We start from the raw sequence: 19,653 nt of genomic DNA on the forward strand, positions 1-19,653 counted from the left end.
GCATAAACAGACAACACACCAGCCAGATACATTCATTCAATATTTGTATATTTATTACACAGTATAGTACAGTACAGATCAACGACAATTAAAAAAGAAAACGGGTGAATAAATAAAGTGTTAGGTTGATACAGTAAGCAAAGACGTTAAGCAATTAGGATTTAAAGACTGCCCCATATCCAGGAACTTAACAAGAACCCTTATGTGCATAATCAGTCCAATCTCCTGTTCACATTTAGCAAGTAGAGCTAAATAAACAAATACATTAGTCAGGTTCATTAGCGTTGTCATTACATAGGCCTATCATAAATATAGCCAGGTGCAATGCGGAAAATGTGATCGCTCCGTGCCCGTTTTGTTAAGCAAACGATTAATAAACGATTAATGACCTGGGACTTTGGTGTTGTAACAAAAAATAACACCATGCCAAATTTTACTTGGGTATAAAACTATTCTTAAAAACTGCTAATATACTTGGTATGGTATTCTTCTATGGTTCCATCTTATTTCTTGGGCAAACATCGACGTTTCCATATAATGCGCGGCTGTGTAATCCATCCTATTGTATTACAGTTGAAGCCCTGGCTAATTAACGCAATTGAGTATCTGAGGTCAATACTGGGGAGCGCCAGCACATTTACAACGATCTCGGACCTGCCTAGATGGTTAGCTGTGCATGGCCCGGTCTGTAAACAAGTCCAGATCATTCAATTCGGCAATTCTTAACCACTGTTCTTAACTAATAGCCCTAACCTGCCAATGTTCAACTGGCAGTTGGGGATGCCTAGGCTAGAAATAATACAACTGTTGGGGAGGGGGCAAGGCTAGGCGTTATATTCTAGTGCCTGTGCAAAATAACATGCTCAAAGCTGATGTGTATGGTCGCATGTGGTGATCTAAAGTACTCTTTTGATAAAACAAGGTTGTAAATGTACAAGACAGTAACACTGTTTACCCAAGGACCTCACGCAATCATTCAACGTCAGTTTCAGGCTACCATATTTAGTTCTTCACCAACGGCATCAGGACTATGATATCAAGCGGCACTGTAAAGCTCATGACGTGTATGCAGAATACAAAACGCTTTTAAATGACTCCACATATCGGTGTTAGACACCAAAATGTTTTAGAAACTATAATATGTACACAAACGCCAGCAAGGGCGTAACTGACAAACATAATATCTGTATAAAGGATGATGGGTAAAATGAGACATTTAAAACACTGTAAGTTGTTAAACATAACGCCTCTCTCTCTCTTTAACTTTGAAATATTATTTCATAAACTTGAAATAATCCACCTAGATCTGGGCGAAGAGAGAATAGTGGTGTTTAGCTAAGGGTGGCAGTTTTAGTGAGCGTAACGGTAGGTTGATGAGACTGTCTCCTAAACCACACCAGTGTTACTGTACTAGAACAACAGCAGGCCTACATACACACTAAGAGGTAGTTTTGATAACCAACTGCTTAAATGTGATATTAAAAGTACTGGCCAGATAACCCTTGGCTTTGTCCCTCAGAAAACCAAACAGACATTTTCAATCTAAATCTAACATCCAAGGTAACGTAATTCTTTTTTTTAAGGCAAGTCTTCCGTTTTCTTCTTTAGTTTGAGACTGTCGTGAATTTTCCCCTCAAAGGTTTGACTCACAGTAAAGGCCATCTTCCACAGTTTAGATTGTGGTTCGAATGAAGCTTGAGAAGTAATTGAAAGGGCACCCTGAAAATAGACATTTTAAAAGGGACAGTTTACCCCAAAATCAAAAGTACATTTACATAAAAGTATATATTTTTGTATTTTGGGGTGACCTTCCTTTCATCCTGATATCCTGCACAAACCTCGTAGTTGAAGTCCTAACCAAAACAAAGCCTGTATAGTATTATAATAATAACCAAGAGTGGCTTTTTGGAAAAATAATCTGACACTTGTTCCTATGTGGATTCAGAGTAGTAATATAGGTCCTATAGATAGATACATCTGGTTTTGAAAAATAAAAGGACAGCAAGGGGAGATCCAGGCCCAGAGCTCGCGATGACGTGAGAGATGAAAGCCCCAGAAGCAACAAGAGACAGAGTGCCCGATGACAGTCAGGGGGTCCGTGGGGGGATGGAGGGCGACAATGTTTCCAGAACCTTCTGTGCTCCTCAGACAGAGTGATGAGCCAGCTCGTGGTCGCTGGAGGAGCTCATCTGCCTCTCCACGCCCCTCTGAGCCCTACAGGACGCCATGTTGGCTCTGATGTCCCCTTTCTTCTCAAAGTAGTTGACGAGCGGTGGCTCGGTCAGCATGGAGGCCAGCACCTGCTCGAAGGTGATGGACCAATCGCCATCCAGCGAGCTTCCCCGCCGCTGGTCCCCGCAGCCAATCAGGACGGTGTCGTCGGCGATGTCCTCGCACTGCAGCGAGCCGCCGCTCACCATGGAGTAGGACGACACCGAGGTGTCATCCTTCACGTCCTCATCCGACGTCTGCTGCGGAGGAGTCTCCAGCTGGGCCTCCGCCAGGGCCCTGCAGACCTGGGACTGTCCTGATCCCCCCTCCCCGTTGGAGTCCTCATGGGCGGGCTGGAGCGGGTCAGCGGCCGGGGGGCCTGGAGGGATGACCGCCAGGGCGCTGGCGGCGTCGAGCTTCTTGGCACCATTGTTGGTGAACTTCTTGCCCACCTCTCCGATGCGCAGCAGCAGGCTGGCGACGGTGGCGATGGCGTGGTAAAGCTCCTGCTCCAGAGGGTCTTCACTGAACATGTTGTAGAGAGTCTTACACAGCTCTATGAACTGCTCCTGCAGGAGGGGGGAGGGGATAGAAGGAGGGAGGAGGATTAAGGAGGAGGAGGGGATAGAAGGAGGGAGGAGGATTAAGGAGGAGGAGGGGATAGAAGGAGGGAGGAGGATTAAGGAGGAGGAGGGGATAGGAGGGAGGACGATTAAGGAGGAGGAGGAGGGGATAGAAGGAGGGAGGAGGATTAAGGAGGAGGAGGAGGGGATAGAAGGAGGGAGGACGATTAAGGAGGAGGAGGAGGGGATAGAAGGAGGGAGGAGGATTAAGGAGGAGGAGGAGGGGATAGAAGGAGGGAGGAGGATTAAGGAGGAGGAGGAGGGGATAGAAGGAGGGAGGAGGATTAAGGAGGAGGAGGAGGGGATAGAAGGAGGGAGGAGGATTAAGGAGGAGGAGGGGATAGAGGGAGGGAGGAGGATTAAGGAGGAGGAGAGGGGGGATAGAGGGAGGGAGGAGGGAGGGGAGTCAGCAGGGAACAGTCCAGGGCCCAGTCTACCTAGCAGATCCTCTTTAAACACACCACATTTAAACACTCAGCAGATGCTTTCCTCCAAGGAGTTACACAGCACAGACAATCAAGGACCTAGTGCACGGTTGGGACAGTGGTTAGTTTGTTTTCATAAAGAGGATTATGTACCTGGTTCATCCTGGGTAGATCTTTAATAGTCTCCTTCTTGGGCTCCTTCTCCTTGGCCCACATCCTCAGGTAATACTTGTAGTCCTTCACCTTGTCCTCTGAAACACACAGCTCAGGTTTCAAACACCAGCACGGAACTACAACCGCCACTTCTCGCTCTACCCAGCAGAGGGCGATATAAACAAGTGCACCTGTGCTGAGAGGCTTACAGTGAGAGATGAAGAACTACAGGTTATACATAATTAAGATCTAGAGTGAGTGTGTGTGATGAACAGACTCACCTTTCTTCTCGTCTGCCTCCCCCTTCGCATCTCCCCCTTCCTTCACATCCTCCCCTGAACACAAGAAGGCATATCATCAGCACCACCAAGCACAGTCTCAACACACCAGACACAGTTTCAACACAGCAGACACAGTATCAACACACCAGGCAGAAACAACTGAACTAAGCACCTGTGCACCAACAGAACCTGTGATCGTGGAGAAGGTGGGGGGACAGGAGGGGTGTTAGTGGACAGGTCATGCTAGAACGTGAGACAACATCACAAAGGATGAAGTGAGTGAAGTAACCCAACACCTGAACATAGATTCTAGGGAAAGACAGGTGGACAGGTGAGCAGGACCCTCAGATAAGGACAGTGAGGCCTGATGTCATTTCCTCCAGGTCCCAGTGCGACCACGAGGAAGCAGGAAGGAGAGGGGAGAGATAGGAGAGAGAGGATGGGCGGGGTCTACGAAGAGAATTCAAGTGCCTCCACTCTTGTGTCTTGTCAGAGAGGACTAGTGTTTCTTAACCACAATGTGTTGTGTGTGCTGGGACTTACATATGAGATATGTAAAGCTCTTAGTTTACGGGGCTTGTAGCGAGGCCTTAAACAGAGCGCTTGTTGACAGAATGAGGTCACTATTCTGCTCATCAAAAGCTTCCACTGAGTCACAGAGACAAACCTGAGGTCACTTCCTGCGGCAGGAAGTCCACATCAGACAGGAAGAGAGGTTCTGGAGAAGTGAGAAACCAAACGGAGCGAGAGAGAATTGAAAGAAAAAAAGAGAGAATAAGAGACATCAAAATAGTAAAAGTAAGTGAAGGGAGGGTAAAGGGGGAGGGTGAGGAGACGATGAGGGATATGAGAAGACACGTTCAGTTATTGAGCAGTAGGAACATACAGACACAAGCAGGGACAGGCTCCTAGGAAACACTGATCGCCAAGTATAGAATGCTGCTAGCTTGGGTGTGTGTGTAGCATGTGTAGTATGTGTGTGTACCCTGTGGGGTGTGTGTGTGTACCCTGTGGGTGTGTGTACCCTGTGTGGGGGGGGGGGGGTGTACCCTGTGGGTGTGTGTGTACCCTGTGGGTGTGTGTGTACCCTGTGGGTGTGTGTGTACCCTGTGGGTGTGTGTACCCTGTGTGGGGGGGGGGGGGGTGTACCCTGTGGGTGTGTGTGTACCCTGTGGGTGTGTGTACCCTGTGTGGGGGGGGGGGGTGTACCCTGTGGGTGTGTGTGTACCCTGTGGGTGTGTGTACCCTGTGTGTCATCAGTGAAGAACTGTGTGGCTTCCAGGGCAGACTCCGCCTCCTCTGGACACAACGCTGCAAAGTAAACAAGACATAATCAACACACTGTACACTACACACAAGACTGGGTTGTGCCATTTCTCCCTCGAGTCCCCCCCCCCCCTCCTGCATACCTGGGGGCAGGTGCAGCTTGTACAGTAGCTTGAGCTTCTCTGTCATGTCTCCATGGTACATGCCACCTGACAGGACAACACAGGAGAAACATTCTTCATTCCTCAATCCCAACCTCCACCTAGAGAGCAAACTAATACTCATGATCCATTCAGCTTTCATCCAAGGTCCCGCACTCACTGAGGCCGGTGACAAACTCCTTGAAGTTGATGAGGCCATCCTTGTTGTGGTCGAGCAGGCGGAAGAGGCGTGCGGCAAGGGTGGGGGAGTGGACGCCACACGGCCATGTGGCCAGCGAGCCGAACAGCTGGGAGAACTGGCCCAGGTCGATGCGGTACTGCTCCAGGTAGGGCAGGCTGGGGTCGTGGCGGTCTGTCGCCTCACTGCTGCCGCCCCAGTAGCAGCTGGTGATGTGCTTGGCCTGCATGGACACCAGCCAGTTAGTCAACCAGCCAGCCATTCAGTCAACCAGCCAGCCAGCCAGCCAAACAGTCACCTAGAGAACATCCCTCACCTTGAAGAGTACGTAGAGATCCTCCAGCTCCTCGATGCTGAAGGCTGACTCTGTCATGATGGCCCTCACCTGTGGAGACACACATGGAACAGAGGTCAACAGAGGTCAACGCAGGGTCCTCTACCCCCCCCTCCCTCCCCCTAGGATCCCCTGTCCTCACCACACTCCTCTTGGCTGTGTCCTCCAGAGAGTGGATGACCTTCAGCCTCTGCTTGAACCTCATCTGCTCGATCACATCAGCACGCAGGCTACCGAACTTCTGCTCAGAGACACAGGAGAGGGGCGGGGTCAGGACAGGGGCGGGGTCAGGAGAGGGGCAGGGTCAGGAGAGGGGCGGGGTCAGGAGAGGGGCGGGGTCAGGAGAGGGGCAGGGTCAGGAGAGGGGCGGGGTCACCTTGAGAACATCCATCACCTCTGGACGTAGGAACTGTACCTGGTCTTGTTACAGGACTGTGGGCCAGCAGGCCAGGGGAGGTGGGGGAGTGACTGAGCCCCTCCAAGGAGGGGTGGGGGAGGGGAGGGGAGGAGGGGGTAACTGACCTCGTAGGAGGCCTTGACGAGCTCAAACACGTCGATCTCCGGGGGGGGCTGGTCCCCGCTGGTCAGCAGGGCGTGGTGGTGAGGGATGGGGGGAGACACAGTCTGTTTGTTCACCACGTTATCCAGGTACCTGAGGGGAGGGGGGGCTGTCACCATCCACCATCATCCTACACACCCCTACTGTACCCTCCCCTCCCTCCCTCCCCTCCTTCCATCCTACTGAACCTCTCCCCCTCCCTCCCCCCTCCCCTCCTCACCTGCCCAGCACGGTCATGGCCTCGCCCTCGTCAGAGCAGCTCAGCAGGTGGTCCATGTTGGCGTGCAGCACGGCCAGGGACACCTGGAAGATCACCTTGATGCCCTCGTAGAAGAAGCAGTCCACCACCACGGCGGCGCTGTCGAAGGGCATGACGGACAGGAAGAGGGTGAGGAACCAGGACAGGGAGATGGTGGAGATCACACCCAGGTCCTGCATGTGCTCGTACAGCAGGGGGAGACACTCCCTAGTCAGCTCCTCAAACACACCCTGGTCCACCAGCGCCCCTGCACAGGAGGGAGACGAGGGTGAGCTATAGAGACAGGCAGACAGGCAGACAGGCAGACAGACAGGCAGGCAGACAGGCAGACAGGCAGGCAGGCAGGCAGACAGGCAGACAGGCAGACAGACAGACAGGCAGGCGGGTGGCTGACCTACGACCCTGGTGTTGTAGTAGTCAGGCAGCATCCTCTCACACAGAGCCACCAGCAGCCAGAAGGCCTCCTCCTCCGTACAGTAGAGCAGCAGCACCGAGGTCACGATGTTCATGGCCTGGAGAGGAGAGAGAGAGGGAGGGAAGGGGAATTGGGGGAGGGAGAGAATCAAGGTGATAGAGAGGAGAGAGAGAAGAGAGAGATAGGAGAGCTTGTGACTGCTTGTTCCAGTTGTGTAAACCCACAACACCCTCCACCCTCCAGACAGATCCAGCTCAGCAGTTAGAGCAGCTGACTGCAGAACAAGACGCCCCAGGTCAGAACACATCCTCATCCTTCCTGTCCTCATCCTTCCTGTCCTCATCCTTCCTGTCCTCATCCTTCCTGTCCTCATCCTTCCTGTCCTCATCCTTCCTGTCCTCATCCTTCCTGTCCTCATCCTTCCTGCTGTGATGATCCCAGCACCTCCCTCCAGCTTCTTCCTCCCTCAGGACACCTGGTCTGCATAGGAGCCACACACGAGGGTACCTGGCAGTAGCCGATGCCGGGGTTGCGGCAGGCGTAGGCGGTGAGGACGCGGCGCAGCGCAGCGATTCCCGTCTCGTTCTGGAAGGCGTGGTGCTCCGGCATGGAGCGGTGAAGGTCCCTCTCGATCTCCTCCGTGGCCAGGGTGCACAGACCCATCGCCTGCTCCACCAGCTCACCATAGTAACCTGGGTGGGTGGCCATCTCATTCTGGGCTCCTGGAGGGGGGGGGGAGAGAGAGAGACACAGAGGGAGAGAGATGGAGAGAGAGAGAAGCACGTGTTATTATTACTATCTTTAATATTGGCAGTATGAACAGAGCAGCTTCTGAGAGGAGGCATGAGAGTTGCTGAGGTGGTGACTACAGTGCTGGAAGTAGACCAGCATCAGAAGGGAGCTGTGGTGAGGCCTGCTCTGTGGTGAGGCCTGCTCTGTGGTGAGGCCTGCTCTGTGGTGAGGCCTGCTCTGTGGTGAGGCCTGCTCTGAGGTGAGGCCTGCTCTGTGGTGAGGCCTGCTCTGTGGTGAGGCCTGCTCTGTGGTGAGGCCTGCTCTGCGGTGAGGCCTGCTCTGCGGTGAGGCCTGCTCTGCGGTGAGGCCTGCTCTGCGGTGAGGCCTGCTCTGTGGTGAGGCCTGCTCTGTGGTGAGGCCTGCTCTGCGGTGAGGCCTGCTCTGAGGTGAGGCCTGCTCTGCGGTGAGGCCTGCTCTGTGGTGAGGCCTGCTCTGTGGTGAGGCCTGCTCTGTGGTGAGGCCTGCTCTGTGGTGAGGCCTGCTCTGTGGTGAGGCCTGCTCTGCGGTGAGGCCTGCTCTGTGGTGAGGCCTGCTCTGCCCAGCACTAACTGGACTACAGTAGGAGAGACTACCCAGTAGTATGTCTGGAGTGAATGATGGAGGGCTGCAGGTGGAGGGCTGGAGGAGGAGGGCTGGAGGAGGAGGGCTGGAGGAGGAGGGCTGGAGGAGGAGGGCTGGAGGTGGAGGGCTGGAGGAGGAGGGCTGGAGGTGGAGGGCTGGAGGAGGAGGGCTGGAGGAGGGTACCTGAGAACAGCAGCCACAGCTCTCCTCGCAGGGTCTCTGGGATGCCGTTGAGCACCAGCTCTCTGGTCTTGGACGTACGGTACATGCACACGCCACGGCCAAACTCAAAGAAGTGGATGTTCCATGACTCCTCCTTCATCTTCTCCTTGGTCTTGGGAGGGAGGAGTGAGGAAGGAGGGATGGAGGAAGTAAAGAAAGGTTGTTAACAAAAAGACAATCCAGAAGCCCCCCCCTCACAGGTGACCTGCTGACTCACAGCTTTGGGCCCCAGGTCTTCAGGAGCGTCTTTCTGGTAGATGCGCAGGAGGCCTTGGGAGGCCGTGGGCAGGCTGGAGGAGTAGTGTCGCCCCTGGAGCCCCCCCGCCCCAGACGAGGGGGGACTGGAGGGGAGCGAGGTGCCGGGGCTGGGGGACCACTGGAGGTCAGGGAGGAAGAGCAGCTTGAACACGGTGGAGAGATTACAGGGAAAAGAATGTGACCCTGATTGGCTGACTGACTCACCGAGTGACCAGTCAGATCCCTGGCATCGCTCCAGAGGTTGTCGGGGGTGCGCTGCAGGAAGTCGGAGATGCGCTGGACCAGGAAGTCCCGGTCTCTGAGGTTAGCGAACAGGAAGGTCATCTTGCTCTTTGTGCTGATGGAGACAGGACATGGCAGCACACTGCTGCTGTCAGCCTTCTCCACTATGGACACCTGGGGGGGGAGAGGGGGGCGAGTGGGTATGAGTGTGTGTGTATGTGTATATGTGAGTGTATATATGTGTGTAAGAGTGTGTACCTCTCGTAGCGGGATGATGAGCTGACAGAGGTCTTCCTCTCGGCTGGTGAAGCAGATGTAGTTGTTGGAGACGAACAGCTGGCCCACGATGTGCATCTTAGCGAAGGGGGTCCACAGGGTGCAGTCTGTGTGGCCGTCCAGACGCTCCTCTGGGGTGAGCCGGAACAGAGCCCGGTACCTCTCGTTCTTAGCCCTGGCGTCCAGGTCCCTGGGGGGGCACACAACGTCAACACCTGGCCTCCCTCAGAGGAACACACACCTTCAACACCCAACCCTAACCATCCCATAATAACCCTCCCTCCCTCCCCCCTAACCCTAACCATCCCATAATAACCCTCCCTCCCTCCCCCCTAACCCTAACCATCCCATAATAACCCTCCCTCCCTCCCCCCTAACCCTAACCATCCCATAATAACCCTCCCTCCCTCCCCCCTAACCCTAACCATCCCATAATAACCCTCCCTCCCTCCCCCCTAACCCTAACCATCCCATAATAACCCTCCCTCCCTCCCCCCTAACCCTAACCATCCCATAATAACCCTCCCTCCCTCCCCCCTAACCCTAACCATCCCATAATAACCCTCCCTCCCTCCCCCCTAACCCTAACCATCCCATAATAACCCTCCCTCCCTCCCCCCTAACCCTAACCATCCCATAATAACCCTCCCTCCCTCCCCCCTAACCCTAACCATCCCATAATAACCCTCCCTCCCTCCCCCCTAACCCTAACCATCCCATAATAACCCTCCCTCCCTCCCCCCTAACCCTAACCATCCCATAATAACCCTCCCTCCCTCCCCCCTAACCCTAACCATCCCATAATAACCCTCCCTCCCTCCCCCCTAACCCTAACCATCCCATAATAACCCTCCCTCCCTCCCCCCTAACCCTAACCATCCCATAATAACCCTCCCTCCCTCCCCCCTAACCCTAACCATCCCATAATAACCCTCCCTCCCTCCCCCCTAACCCTAACCATCCCATAATAACCCTCCCTCCCTCCCCCCTAACCCTAACCATCCCATAATAACCCTCCCTCCCTCCCCCCTAACCCTAACCATCCCATAATAACCCTCCCTCCCTCCCCCCTAACCCTAACCATCCCATAATAACCCTCCCTCCCTCCCCCCTAACCCTAACCATCCCATAATAACCCTCCCTCCCTCCCCCCTAACCCTAACCATCCCATAATAACCCTCCCTCCCTCCCCCCTAACCCTAACCATCCCATAATAACCCTCCCTCCCTCCCCCCTAACCCTAACCATCCCATAATAACCCTCCCTCCCTCCCCCCTAACCCTAACCATCCCATAATAACCCTCCCTCCCTCCCCCCTAACCCTAACCATCCCATAATAACCCTCCCTCCCTCCCCCCTAACCCTAACCATCCCATAATAACCCTCCCTCCCCCCTAACCCTAACCATCCCATAATAACCCTCCCTCCCTCCCCCCTAACCCTAACCATCCCATAATAAAGACCCCCCCCCCTCCCTCGGGCTGCAGACCTCTTGAGCGCTGACACGTTCTTCAGTGTCTTGCAGGGTTTGGGCAGCGAGCGGTCAGCGGCGAAGCCCTCGTTGTCGAGGAGCTGCCGCATAGCGATGTTGGCCAGCTGCTCCATGAGCTTGAAGGTGTCGTTGATGTTGAGGAACATGGAGAAGTAGTGCTCTGTGGTGCGCGTGCTCACACGCACGCTCTCCGGGAACAGCAGCGTGGCGTTCTTCTCCAGCTGGGTCACGTCGGTCCACTGGACCACCAGGGTCACTGGGGGGGAATAGGAGAAGGGAGGAACAGAGGGGGAGGAGAAAATGGGGCAGTTAGGGAGGGACAGAGGGAGAGGAGGGAGGAGGTGGAGAGGGTAGGACAGCAAACAGCAGGGGCAGAAGGGAGGAGGAGGAGGTGGAGAGGGTAGGACAGCAAACAGCAGGGGCAGAAGGGAGGAGGAGGAGGTGGAGAGGGTAGGACAGCAAACAGCAGGGGCAGAAGGGAGGAGGAGTTGGAGAGGGTAGGACCGCAAACAGCAGGGGCAGAAGGGAGGGAGGAGGTGGAGAGGGTATGACAGCAAACAGCAGGGGCAGAAGGGAGGAGGTTGAGACGGTAGGACAGCAAACAGCAGGGGCAGAAGGGAGGAGGAGTTGGAGGAGGTGGAGAGGGTATGACAGCAAACAGCAGGGGCAGAAGGGAGGAGGAGGTGGAGAGGGTAGGACAGCAAACAGCAGGGGCAGAAGGGAGGAGGAGGTGGAGAGGGTAGGACAGCAAACAGCAGGGGCAGAAGGGAGGAGGAGGTGGAGAGGGTAGGACAGCAAACAGCAGGGGCAGAAGGGAGGAGGAGGTGGAGAGGGTATGACAGCAAACAGCAGGGCCAGAAGGGAGGAGGAGGTGGAGAGGGTATGACAGCAAACAGCAGGGCCAGAAGGGAGGAGGAGGTGGAGGAGGTGGAGAGGGTAGGACAGCAAACAGCAGGGGCAGAAGGGAGGAGGAGGAAAGAAAGAGAATCATTCCAAGCATGCCATTTAGGATAACCATGGAATCTGCCTGGCTAAACTTAATTAGCAGAAGTATTCTGTTGGGGGTTGGTTAACACACAGCTCTATTCACCACCTTCCCTATTTCCACTTCCTCTCGTTCAGTCAGACACATATGATATTGTTTTAAAGTATAGTAGCTCATATAGGGTAGGAAACCCTAACAACAACAACGGAAAAAATGCATTTGAAGATGTGGGGCCTTTTGGTTAAGTTCTTTGTGTTTCACTAAACATTTGGTCCCCACAAGGGTAGGTAGAAAAGACCTGTCTGTGTCTCTGTGTGTGTGTGTGTGTCTCTGTCTCTCTCTCTCTGTGTCTCTCTCTCTCTCTGTCTCACTCTCTCTCTCTGTCTGTCTCACTCTCTCTCTGTCTCACACTCTCTCTCTGTCTCACACTCTCTCTCTGTCTCACTCTCTCTCTCTGTCTCACTCTCTCTCACACCCTCTCTCTCTGTCTCACTCTCTCTCACACCCTCTCTCTCTCTGTCTCACACCCTCTCTCTCTCTGTCTCACTCTCTCTCTCTGTCTCACTCTCTGTCTCACACTCTCTCTCTCTGTCTCACACTCTCTCTCACACCCTCTCTCTCTCTGTCTCACACTCTCTCTCACACCCTCTCTCTCTCTGTCTCACTCTCTCTCTCTGTCTCACACTCTCTCTCTGTCTCACACTCTCTCTCTGTCTCACTCTCTCTCACACCCTCTCACACCCTCTCACACCCTCTCTCTCACACCCTCCCTCTCTCACACCCTCTCTCTCTCACACCCTCTCTCTCTCACACCCTCTCTCTCTCACACCCTCTCTCTCTCTCTCTCTCTCTCTCTCACAGACACCCATCCCCCCACCTTCTTTCCCCAGCAGGAAGGAGTAGAAGCAGAGGTGGTTGACGCTGAGGTAAGCCCAGCCCTGGCGCGGCACACGGCCCTTCCAGTAGCTGCAGGAGTAGTAGTTCACCAGCTTCTCCTCGTCCGGCATCCCAAACAGCCTCCGCATCTTCACCTCAGCCTCGCGGAACTTCCCAGAGTCCTCATCCTCCTGGGCCAGCTTGCTCTTGTTTTCCTCAGCGATGATGCCCTGTGTGTGTGTGTGTGTGTGTGTGTGTGGGGTGTGTGGTGTGTGGTGCGTGCGTGCGTGCGGGAGGGAGGGGGGAGTTGTGGGTTTGGATATTTTTAGTGCTTTAGGTCTGCAGTTCCTCTCACACTACTGCTTTGACGCAGACACCACCAGTCTTACATACACAGCCTTACTGAAACCTTGGTGTGCTCTCTCACCGCTTTCGATACCAACCTTCCAGATTCCCGGAATTTAAGCTTCACGTGACAATGATGCACCTTCACATGTCAAAACAACCACTAAAGAAACAGCCCAGATAGAGTAGAAACTCTGAAGTCTTTCTTACCTGGATCTTCCCCTTGACAAACGTGGTGATGTCCTCATCGTTGTCGAAGATGGAGAGAGTCTGGAGCAGATTAGCCTCCAGCCACTCCCAGTGTTCAGTTATCTCTTTCCTAGAAGAGCCTAGAAACACAAGGAGTCCTTTACCCTCACAGTAACACACACAGTCCTACAATAACCGTGATAATAAACCGCAATTAGCCTGCTAAGGTTGAGCTGCTTTCCACTAAGAGGTTGGGGGGGTGACACACCCATCCTTGATGGCTCCTATCACATGATACATACTATTTACTTTGCTTTCATAGACAGAGTGAGTACAGAATCCCCGATGGGATCCGAAGAGCAGAGTTCTAACAGCGTTTCAGAGTCAGAGTCAAGGAACAGTCTGTGTTTACCAGACACAGTGACCACATCCAGACACAGTAACCACATCCAGACACAGAGCCTATGAAACAGAGCTGTCGGCAGCACTCCCTGTCCAGCACAGAGACCTAACCGTACCAGCGTCACAGGCCTGTCCTGAGACCTAACGGTACCAGCATCACAGGGCTGTCCCTGTCCTGAGGTGAGTCGCAGCATCGCAGCACCCACCGCAAGCAATGCTCCAGAACAGCTGAGACTCCCCAGTCTGGTGAAGGATCCTGTAGGGAGCCACCCTGGCGCTGGAGTCCAGGACCACGTCCAGGGTGCCCACCAACAAGCCTGCACACAAATAAGAGAAAGAGAGGACTCAGTGAGGTGTGATGAAGAGTAAGCGCTGACACGTGATGATTGAAGCGCTGATGAAGTGTTTAGTCCGTCTCTTCATTAACGGAGTGACTGAGTTCGGTTGAGTTCTGGGTTTTCGCACAAGTATTCTGCAGATAGGAGAAATGGTTTAACATACACCTCAACATAAAAATGACCATTTCAGACACACAGTTGGACGAGCAGAGTCTCTCTGAGGCATGAAGGTCAGAGGATAGTGTTTATAGTGAATAGAGAACAACAAAATAACATACAACCAATAAGTGAAAATAATTTGTTTATTTTAGTTTTTTTAAGGTCTGGTCTCAGGTCAGATCTAACAGGCTGGTCTCAGGTCAGATCTAACAGGTTGGTCTCCGATCAGATCTAACAGGTTGGTCTCCGATCAGATCTAACAGGCTGGTCTCAGATCAGATCTAACAGGCTGGTCTCAGGTCAGATCTAACAGGCTGGTCTCAGGTCAGATCTAACAGGCTGGTCTCAGGTCAGATCTAACAGGCTGGTCTCAGGTCAGATCTACCAGGCTGATCTCAAGTCAGATTTCAACCATTCTAAACTTTTCCCACACACACAGTGAAAGGAGAAAAGAGGAGGAGGGAGAGGAGAGCAGCGAAGCCTAAAACTGAGTAAAGCAGCGCACAATAGAGTCCTCATCAATGATGCAAACGTATTTTATCCACACAAAAAAAAAATGTTTCAACTGTTCAAAAGTTTCGGGGAAAATATTTTTTCAATCTTTCTAAACTTTTTTTTTTTCACAATGTGACATGAGAGGAGAGGAAAATTTGTGAAATGTGTTTTCAGCCTGTCTTTAAAATGTGAAGTAGAAAGTACCGATATTTGTGAGAAAAAAAGTAAGGACTGAAAGTAAAAAGTTGTTGAAAAATAAATAGTGAAGTCAATTACTGATCCCAGAAAAAATCTACTTAAGTACAGCAACAAAGTATTTGTACTTCGTTACTTCCCATCTCAGAAAAGCACATAGGAAATCAAATTTCTTCTACAGGTATATAGGCCTATAAAACGTCCTGCTCAATCATCACACTACTCACGCACGCTGCACCTTCTGCACATTTGACCGTATTCACATGACCTGTTCATGTGTAGGTAAGCCTGACTGGGGACATTCGTGCTGGCTCGGAAGAACCTGTAACAACTCTACTAGGGGGGAGATGTTAGATCCGCATTCACACATCAAAATCCCCAGTGACTCAGTTAGGATAAATAGGTTATTTTGCGAAGCTTTGTATGGGTTATCACAGAGAAAGTCCAGGATGTGGTTTGGGTTAATAAAATAATGACTAGTAAATTGGTTAAATTGATAGTGATTGGGTTAAATTGAAAACGTCAAGCTGTCGGGGGGATGAACAGGACACTTGCTTCACCGACCATGAGAATAAATGACCTGAGGGGGTTGGTATTGCTGAGAAAATCTAGTTAGGCCTAAACATAGACAGTAGACAGGAGTTAGCCTAATTGTTCTGGGGTCTATTTTAAGAAAGACATTTGTCCCAACGGCATTGACTCTATAGACTGTTTGCATTTGCCAACAGGATTAAATAAGTACATCAATTGGTAGCATGTTACAACGTAGTTCCCCGCCGTCAATATGCTTGTTGCAAAATGATTTCAGAAAAAGGGTAGTCTGCAAACAAACATCATCTGATTGATCTCGTGACTAGAATCGTCCAAGGGGGTTTTCTTTAATGCTACATTGGTAATATTGGCAAACGTGTAACAAACATAGGCAGGCCAACGTAAACAACAAGTAGGCTATATGTATGTGCATAAACTTAGTAACTAGCTAGCTAATATTCACATCCCACCGCAGCAGCATTTTTAGCTAGACAACTACCTAAGCTAAGCTAGCTACACGTCAACACAACATAGGAAGGCAACGCAGGCAACCAGTAGCAGAAGTATGTCCGCAGCCAGAAGGTAACTAGCTCGCTAGCTTGCCCCATTAAGGTGTCCAGTTCACAAACGCAACAGTATATTTAATGCAATCCTATGCAAACCCTATGCAATCATGGACACGATATAATGTACTATTACTCACCTGTGATGCCACCGCCTTTTCCATGGCCCTTTCGCCGCTGGAGAATAAAAAACGGGTTTGCTCTTTCGCTCACCCAGAGAGCGTTGGCAAGCAACACCTCCTCCGGAGATATCCACATTTTGGGAGGCGTTGAAAAACCTTCTCCCAGACACCGACTAGCAAAGCGACGAACAAGATTGTTGTTTAGAGTATCAAAAGCTAGGCTATCTTAGAAGGTAGTTTCCAGATGCCCGTTCTGCAGACCAGGGCACTGCCGCGGGTTACAGTTCATGTCCGCGGGCCATCGGTCCGTCCGTGGTTTCAGCAGCTGTGTGTTGTTTGTGAAGCACTCCTTCCTGCTGGATGAAATCCCCGCCCACCGCACTGTGCGTCCCGGTTGCGTCGCTGCAGACCAGTAGCCTACAACCAAAATGACGGTGTTATCATAACCACTTCGAGCAATCAAACAGTTATTACCTTGTTATTAAATATGCTTTATGGACACATTTGATTTGATTCGCATTTTACAGACGCATAATATGGCCGAGGTGTTTAGAAGCTATCCGGTACCTTTGCTTTTTCATCCATAAGCGATAACTATCATCGTTTAAATTCGTTGGACAGTGAGCGATGGCGATACAATGTTTATTAGTAGGCGTCAGGTTGTTTACTCAGTCTACAAGCTCATGCCCCACAGAACGGACAACAGCGACCTCTGCTGTCACACATTTCATTGTAGCAAATTATATTGGCTTATCAGAACACAATGGGTGTGTCTCAATACCCATACCAGTATTATTTATTGTATGTACTAAATAGTATGGTAGTATTGGTATTGAGATGGACCAAATATTTAATTTAGTTTGAAGAGAAATGTATATTTGATATATCTGGTGAAAGGACTGAACGCGTGGACACTATATTAACCTTTGCTACGTTCCACATCATCCTTTGATTGGACAAAATGTATCATTGTTCTGGAAACAGACCACCAAACTAAAAACATGAATCTAGGGGATAACTGTGGCACTCCAATCACAACAAAATAGTCAATAATTACTTTTAATTCTGAGGCAGTACTGTATGAAACACAGTGACCCAAAAACAGTGTTGGACTCCACCTCGCCCTCATGCCACCTCATCACCACAGTCCCAAATATCAGATACAAAGACAAGAACACAAAGGAACAACACGCACAAAAGAACTATTCCCTTCCACCCGATTCATACAAGATTTAGTAAAGAAACAAGAACAGTGCTTTAATAGGCCACTTTAGAGATATATCATGTATAGATTGTATATACCGTATATATATATATATATATATATATGTATATATGTATATGTATATATATATACTAGATTCCCCTCATCAGGGTCTGATTATTACACGCTGAGGGTCAATTATAATTTTTTTGAATACACATTAAAATGCCTTTTTGTACTACAGAGAAACATTGGTTTCGCTACAGGAGAGTAACACTGTTTCACAAAGTTCCAGACATTGTACGTTGCTCCACTGGTTCTCCAGTCTCTCGTTTAGTGTCACTGAAAGAAGGGACCAGGAGGAGGGAGAGACAGAGAGAGAGAGAGAGAGAGAGAGAGAGAGAGAGAGAGAGAGAGAGAGAGAGAGAGAGAGAGAGGGCAAACGTGAAAAAGTCCTGCGTCACTGCCCTCCTCTCTGTTCTTCAGGCAGCATTAATACCACCCCGGACTGGTCCACCAGGAAGTACTGAAGCAGTCCGAGTTGCAGGTTCTGCCTTCACAGACAAAGAGTCATATTCTGACAACAGCGGAGGCGAATGAAGCTCAAATTAAACAACGATTATCTATTCATATATACATGTAGGATGCTGAGGGTACAATGAGTATACATTAAAAACCTGTGGTTATTTCTAGATCATGTTTAAAACAGACACTACACCAGCATACTGCAAAATAAGACTGAAGGATACGTTTTCACTTCCTTCTCTAAAGATTTTCTAACAAGAAAAAAGGCTGACAAAATAACTCTCAGGAAAGACGTAATATAACAAGGAAGAATAGAGCCAGATATTCCTCTCTTCTTTTGGACAAGTAGGAGTATATTTTGCATGGGAAGAAAGTATTTGATGTCATCATTGATGTTCCAAAGGTTTGTCATATACTGCATGTGCCATCACCCACACTCCTCTGACACACACACACATACATACATACACACACAGGTCCACCAGTGTGCAATCCAAGAAATAATCAATCCCCTTGGTTACGGAGTGGTAACCATGGCGCTGCCCCTCATGACTTGTTGTCGTCGTAGAGGTCAAGCGAGGCCTGGATGTCAGGCAGCTCCGCCTCAAAGACCATGGAGCTCCTGTTGAAGAAGTGACCACCTGCAACACAGGGAGACACGCGAGTCAGACACATCGTGCTAGCGCAGGAGCAGACAAGACTAACCGACTGGTGAAAAAGTTGCCGGTGTTAATTTGTGATGGTCGAAGAGGTGTATGTTAAATTGTCTATTTTAGTGGTTGTAGAAGAAAAAAAAGTGTTATAGGGTTGGGGAATTTCAACAGATCACTGTCAAACTAAGCATTCACTTTACTGTGTGTAGAGTGTGTGTGTGTGATGTAATGATGCATGTGCTGAGGACACTGTATTTCTGGAGAGTGTGACGGGCATTATAGATGTGACCAGCACAATGTGACTTGTCTGTCCACCCAGCTGCATCAGTTTCACAGATCTGTCTACATGAGAAATCATCAGCTCTGATAGTTATTTACTATTAATTATTAGTTAAAATAGTTGGTATTAATGTTTAGTAGTCACAAAAAGGAGACAAGTGTGAAACATTTTTTTATTTCATGTTTCACTCTTTAAGTCTAATAAAAAAAGAACAAATTGAACATTTGGCACAGTAATACAGTACTAAAAGCATTCAGGAAGATCACAGGCAAGCATGGCACAAGATAGCGGTGTGGGGTTAAGAACCCCAGCAGTACAAGTGACAGACACAGCGATCACCTTCACTCTTCAAAGTCCAGCCTGAAGGACAGAGAGAGAAAGAGAAGCAAAGGTCCTTAACCCAGAATAACAAAGTTAGGCAATTCTAGTCCCGGTTATGAAAATACTACAAATATCTTTAACTTTTCATTGGCCTGTTAGTTTAAACCTGAACAAGGACGGAATTACAAAATAACAACGCAATCTAATCATCACAATCAATGAGCATCATCACATTAAGTTTTATCCTTAAAATCTCCATCTGTGGTTAGGACTGTAACTTCCCTGTGTACGTGTGAAATAAAGATGTGAAGTTTCTACTCACTGGAAGCTGTGGAAGTTGGCAGTAGCTTTGATGATCATGTAGCACAGAGTAAGAGCGCTGAGGAGAGCGAAACTGCCGATAAGAAACCACTCTTCTGTTAAATAAAGGAGAGGAGGGGGGGGCGTCACTGCATGCCGTCCCAAAGGAAGATTCCTAACCCAAGGAAGACCCCACCAAGAGAAGCAAGAAGGTAGAGGAGGAGGAGGAGGAGGGGGAGGAAAAGGAGGAGGAGAACAAGAGAAGCAAAGGTGGAAGAGATTAAGAGCTGAGAACTGTCGAGTCAGAGAGAAGGAGAGGCTGATGGGGAGAGGAGGAAAGAGCGTCGCTGAGATCCAGGAAATGAGAAGATCCAGTAATGACTTGATCAGAGCAGACAGGACGAGGATGTCTCCTAGACAAGCTTGACGGTGGAAGTAACACACACACACACACAGTCCACTACAGAGGTGATGGAAGCAGA

At 50.4% G+C, this 19,653-nt stretch overlaps 2 protein-coding genes across 3 annotated transcripts in view; both read right to left on the reverse strand.

The window, feature by feature from the left end:
* Positions 1-31: 31 nt before the first annotated feature.
* Positions 32-16,219, reverse strand: LOC134033066 (TBC1 domain family member 9B). 2 transcript variants are annotated; one of them, XM_062477188.1, is made up of 22 exons: positions 15,907-16,219; positions 13,692-13,802; positions 13,105-13,223; positions 12,551-12,779; positions 10,686-10,944; positions 9,179-9,386; positions 8,903-9,094; positions 8,658-8,816; positions 8,402-8,552; positions 7,373-7,587; positions 6,845-6,962; positions 6,412-6,697; positions 6,155-6,284; positions 5,775-5,873; positions 5,615-5,683; positions 5,281-5,521; positions 5,103-5,168; positions 4,939-5,004; positions 4,361-4,411; positions 3,694-3,747; positions 3,413-3,510; positions 32-2,780 (listed from the first exon to the last, which is right to left on the reverse strand). In XM_062477188.1, exons 1-22 carry the CDS (start codon positions 16,022-16,024, stop codon positions 2,145-2,147), a joined length of 3,675 nt encoding a protein of 1,224 aa, XP_062333172.1. In that variant the 5' UTR covers positions 16,025-16,219; the 3' UTR covers positions 32-2,144. The 2 variants fall into 2 exon arrangements, with proteins under 2 accessions (XP_062333172.1, XP_062333173.1); XM_062477189.1 differs by lacking the exon at positions 4,361-4,411.
* Positions 16,220-16,514: 295 nt separating this feature from the next.
* Positions 16,515-19,653, reverse strand: part of rnf130 (ring finger protein 130) — a 22,814-nt gene continuing 19,675 nt past the window's right edge. Inside the window, 1 exon segment of the mRNA XM_062477202.1 lies at positions 16,515-18,258. Coding sequence (XP_062333186.1) covers positions 18,164-18,258 — 95 coding nt within the window. The 3' untranslated portion in view covers positions 16,515-18,163.

The sequence above is a fragment of the Osmerus eperlanus genome, chromosome 13 (genome assembly GCF_963692335.1).
Source record: "Osmerus eperlanus chromosome 13, fOsmEpe2.1, whole genome shotgun sequence".
Classification (NCBI taxonomy): domain Eukaryota; kingdom Metazoa; phylum Chordata; class Actinopteri; order Osmeriformes; family Osmeridae; genus Osmerus; species Osmerus eperlanus.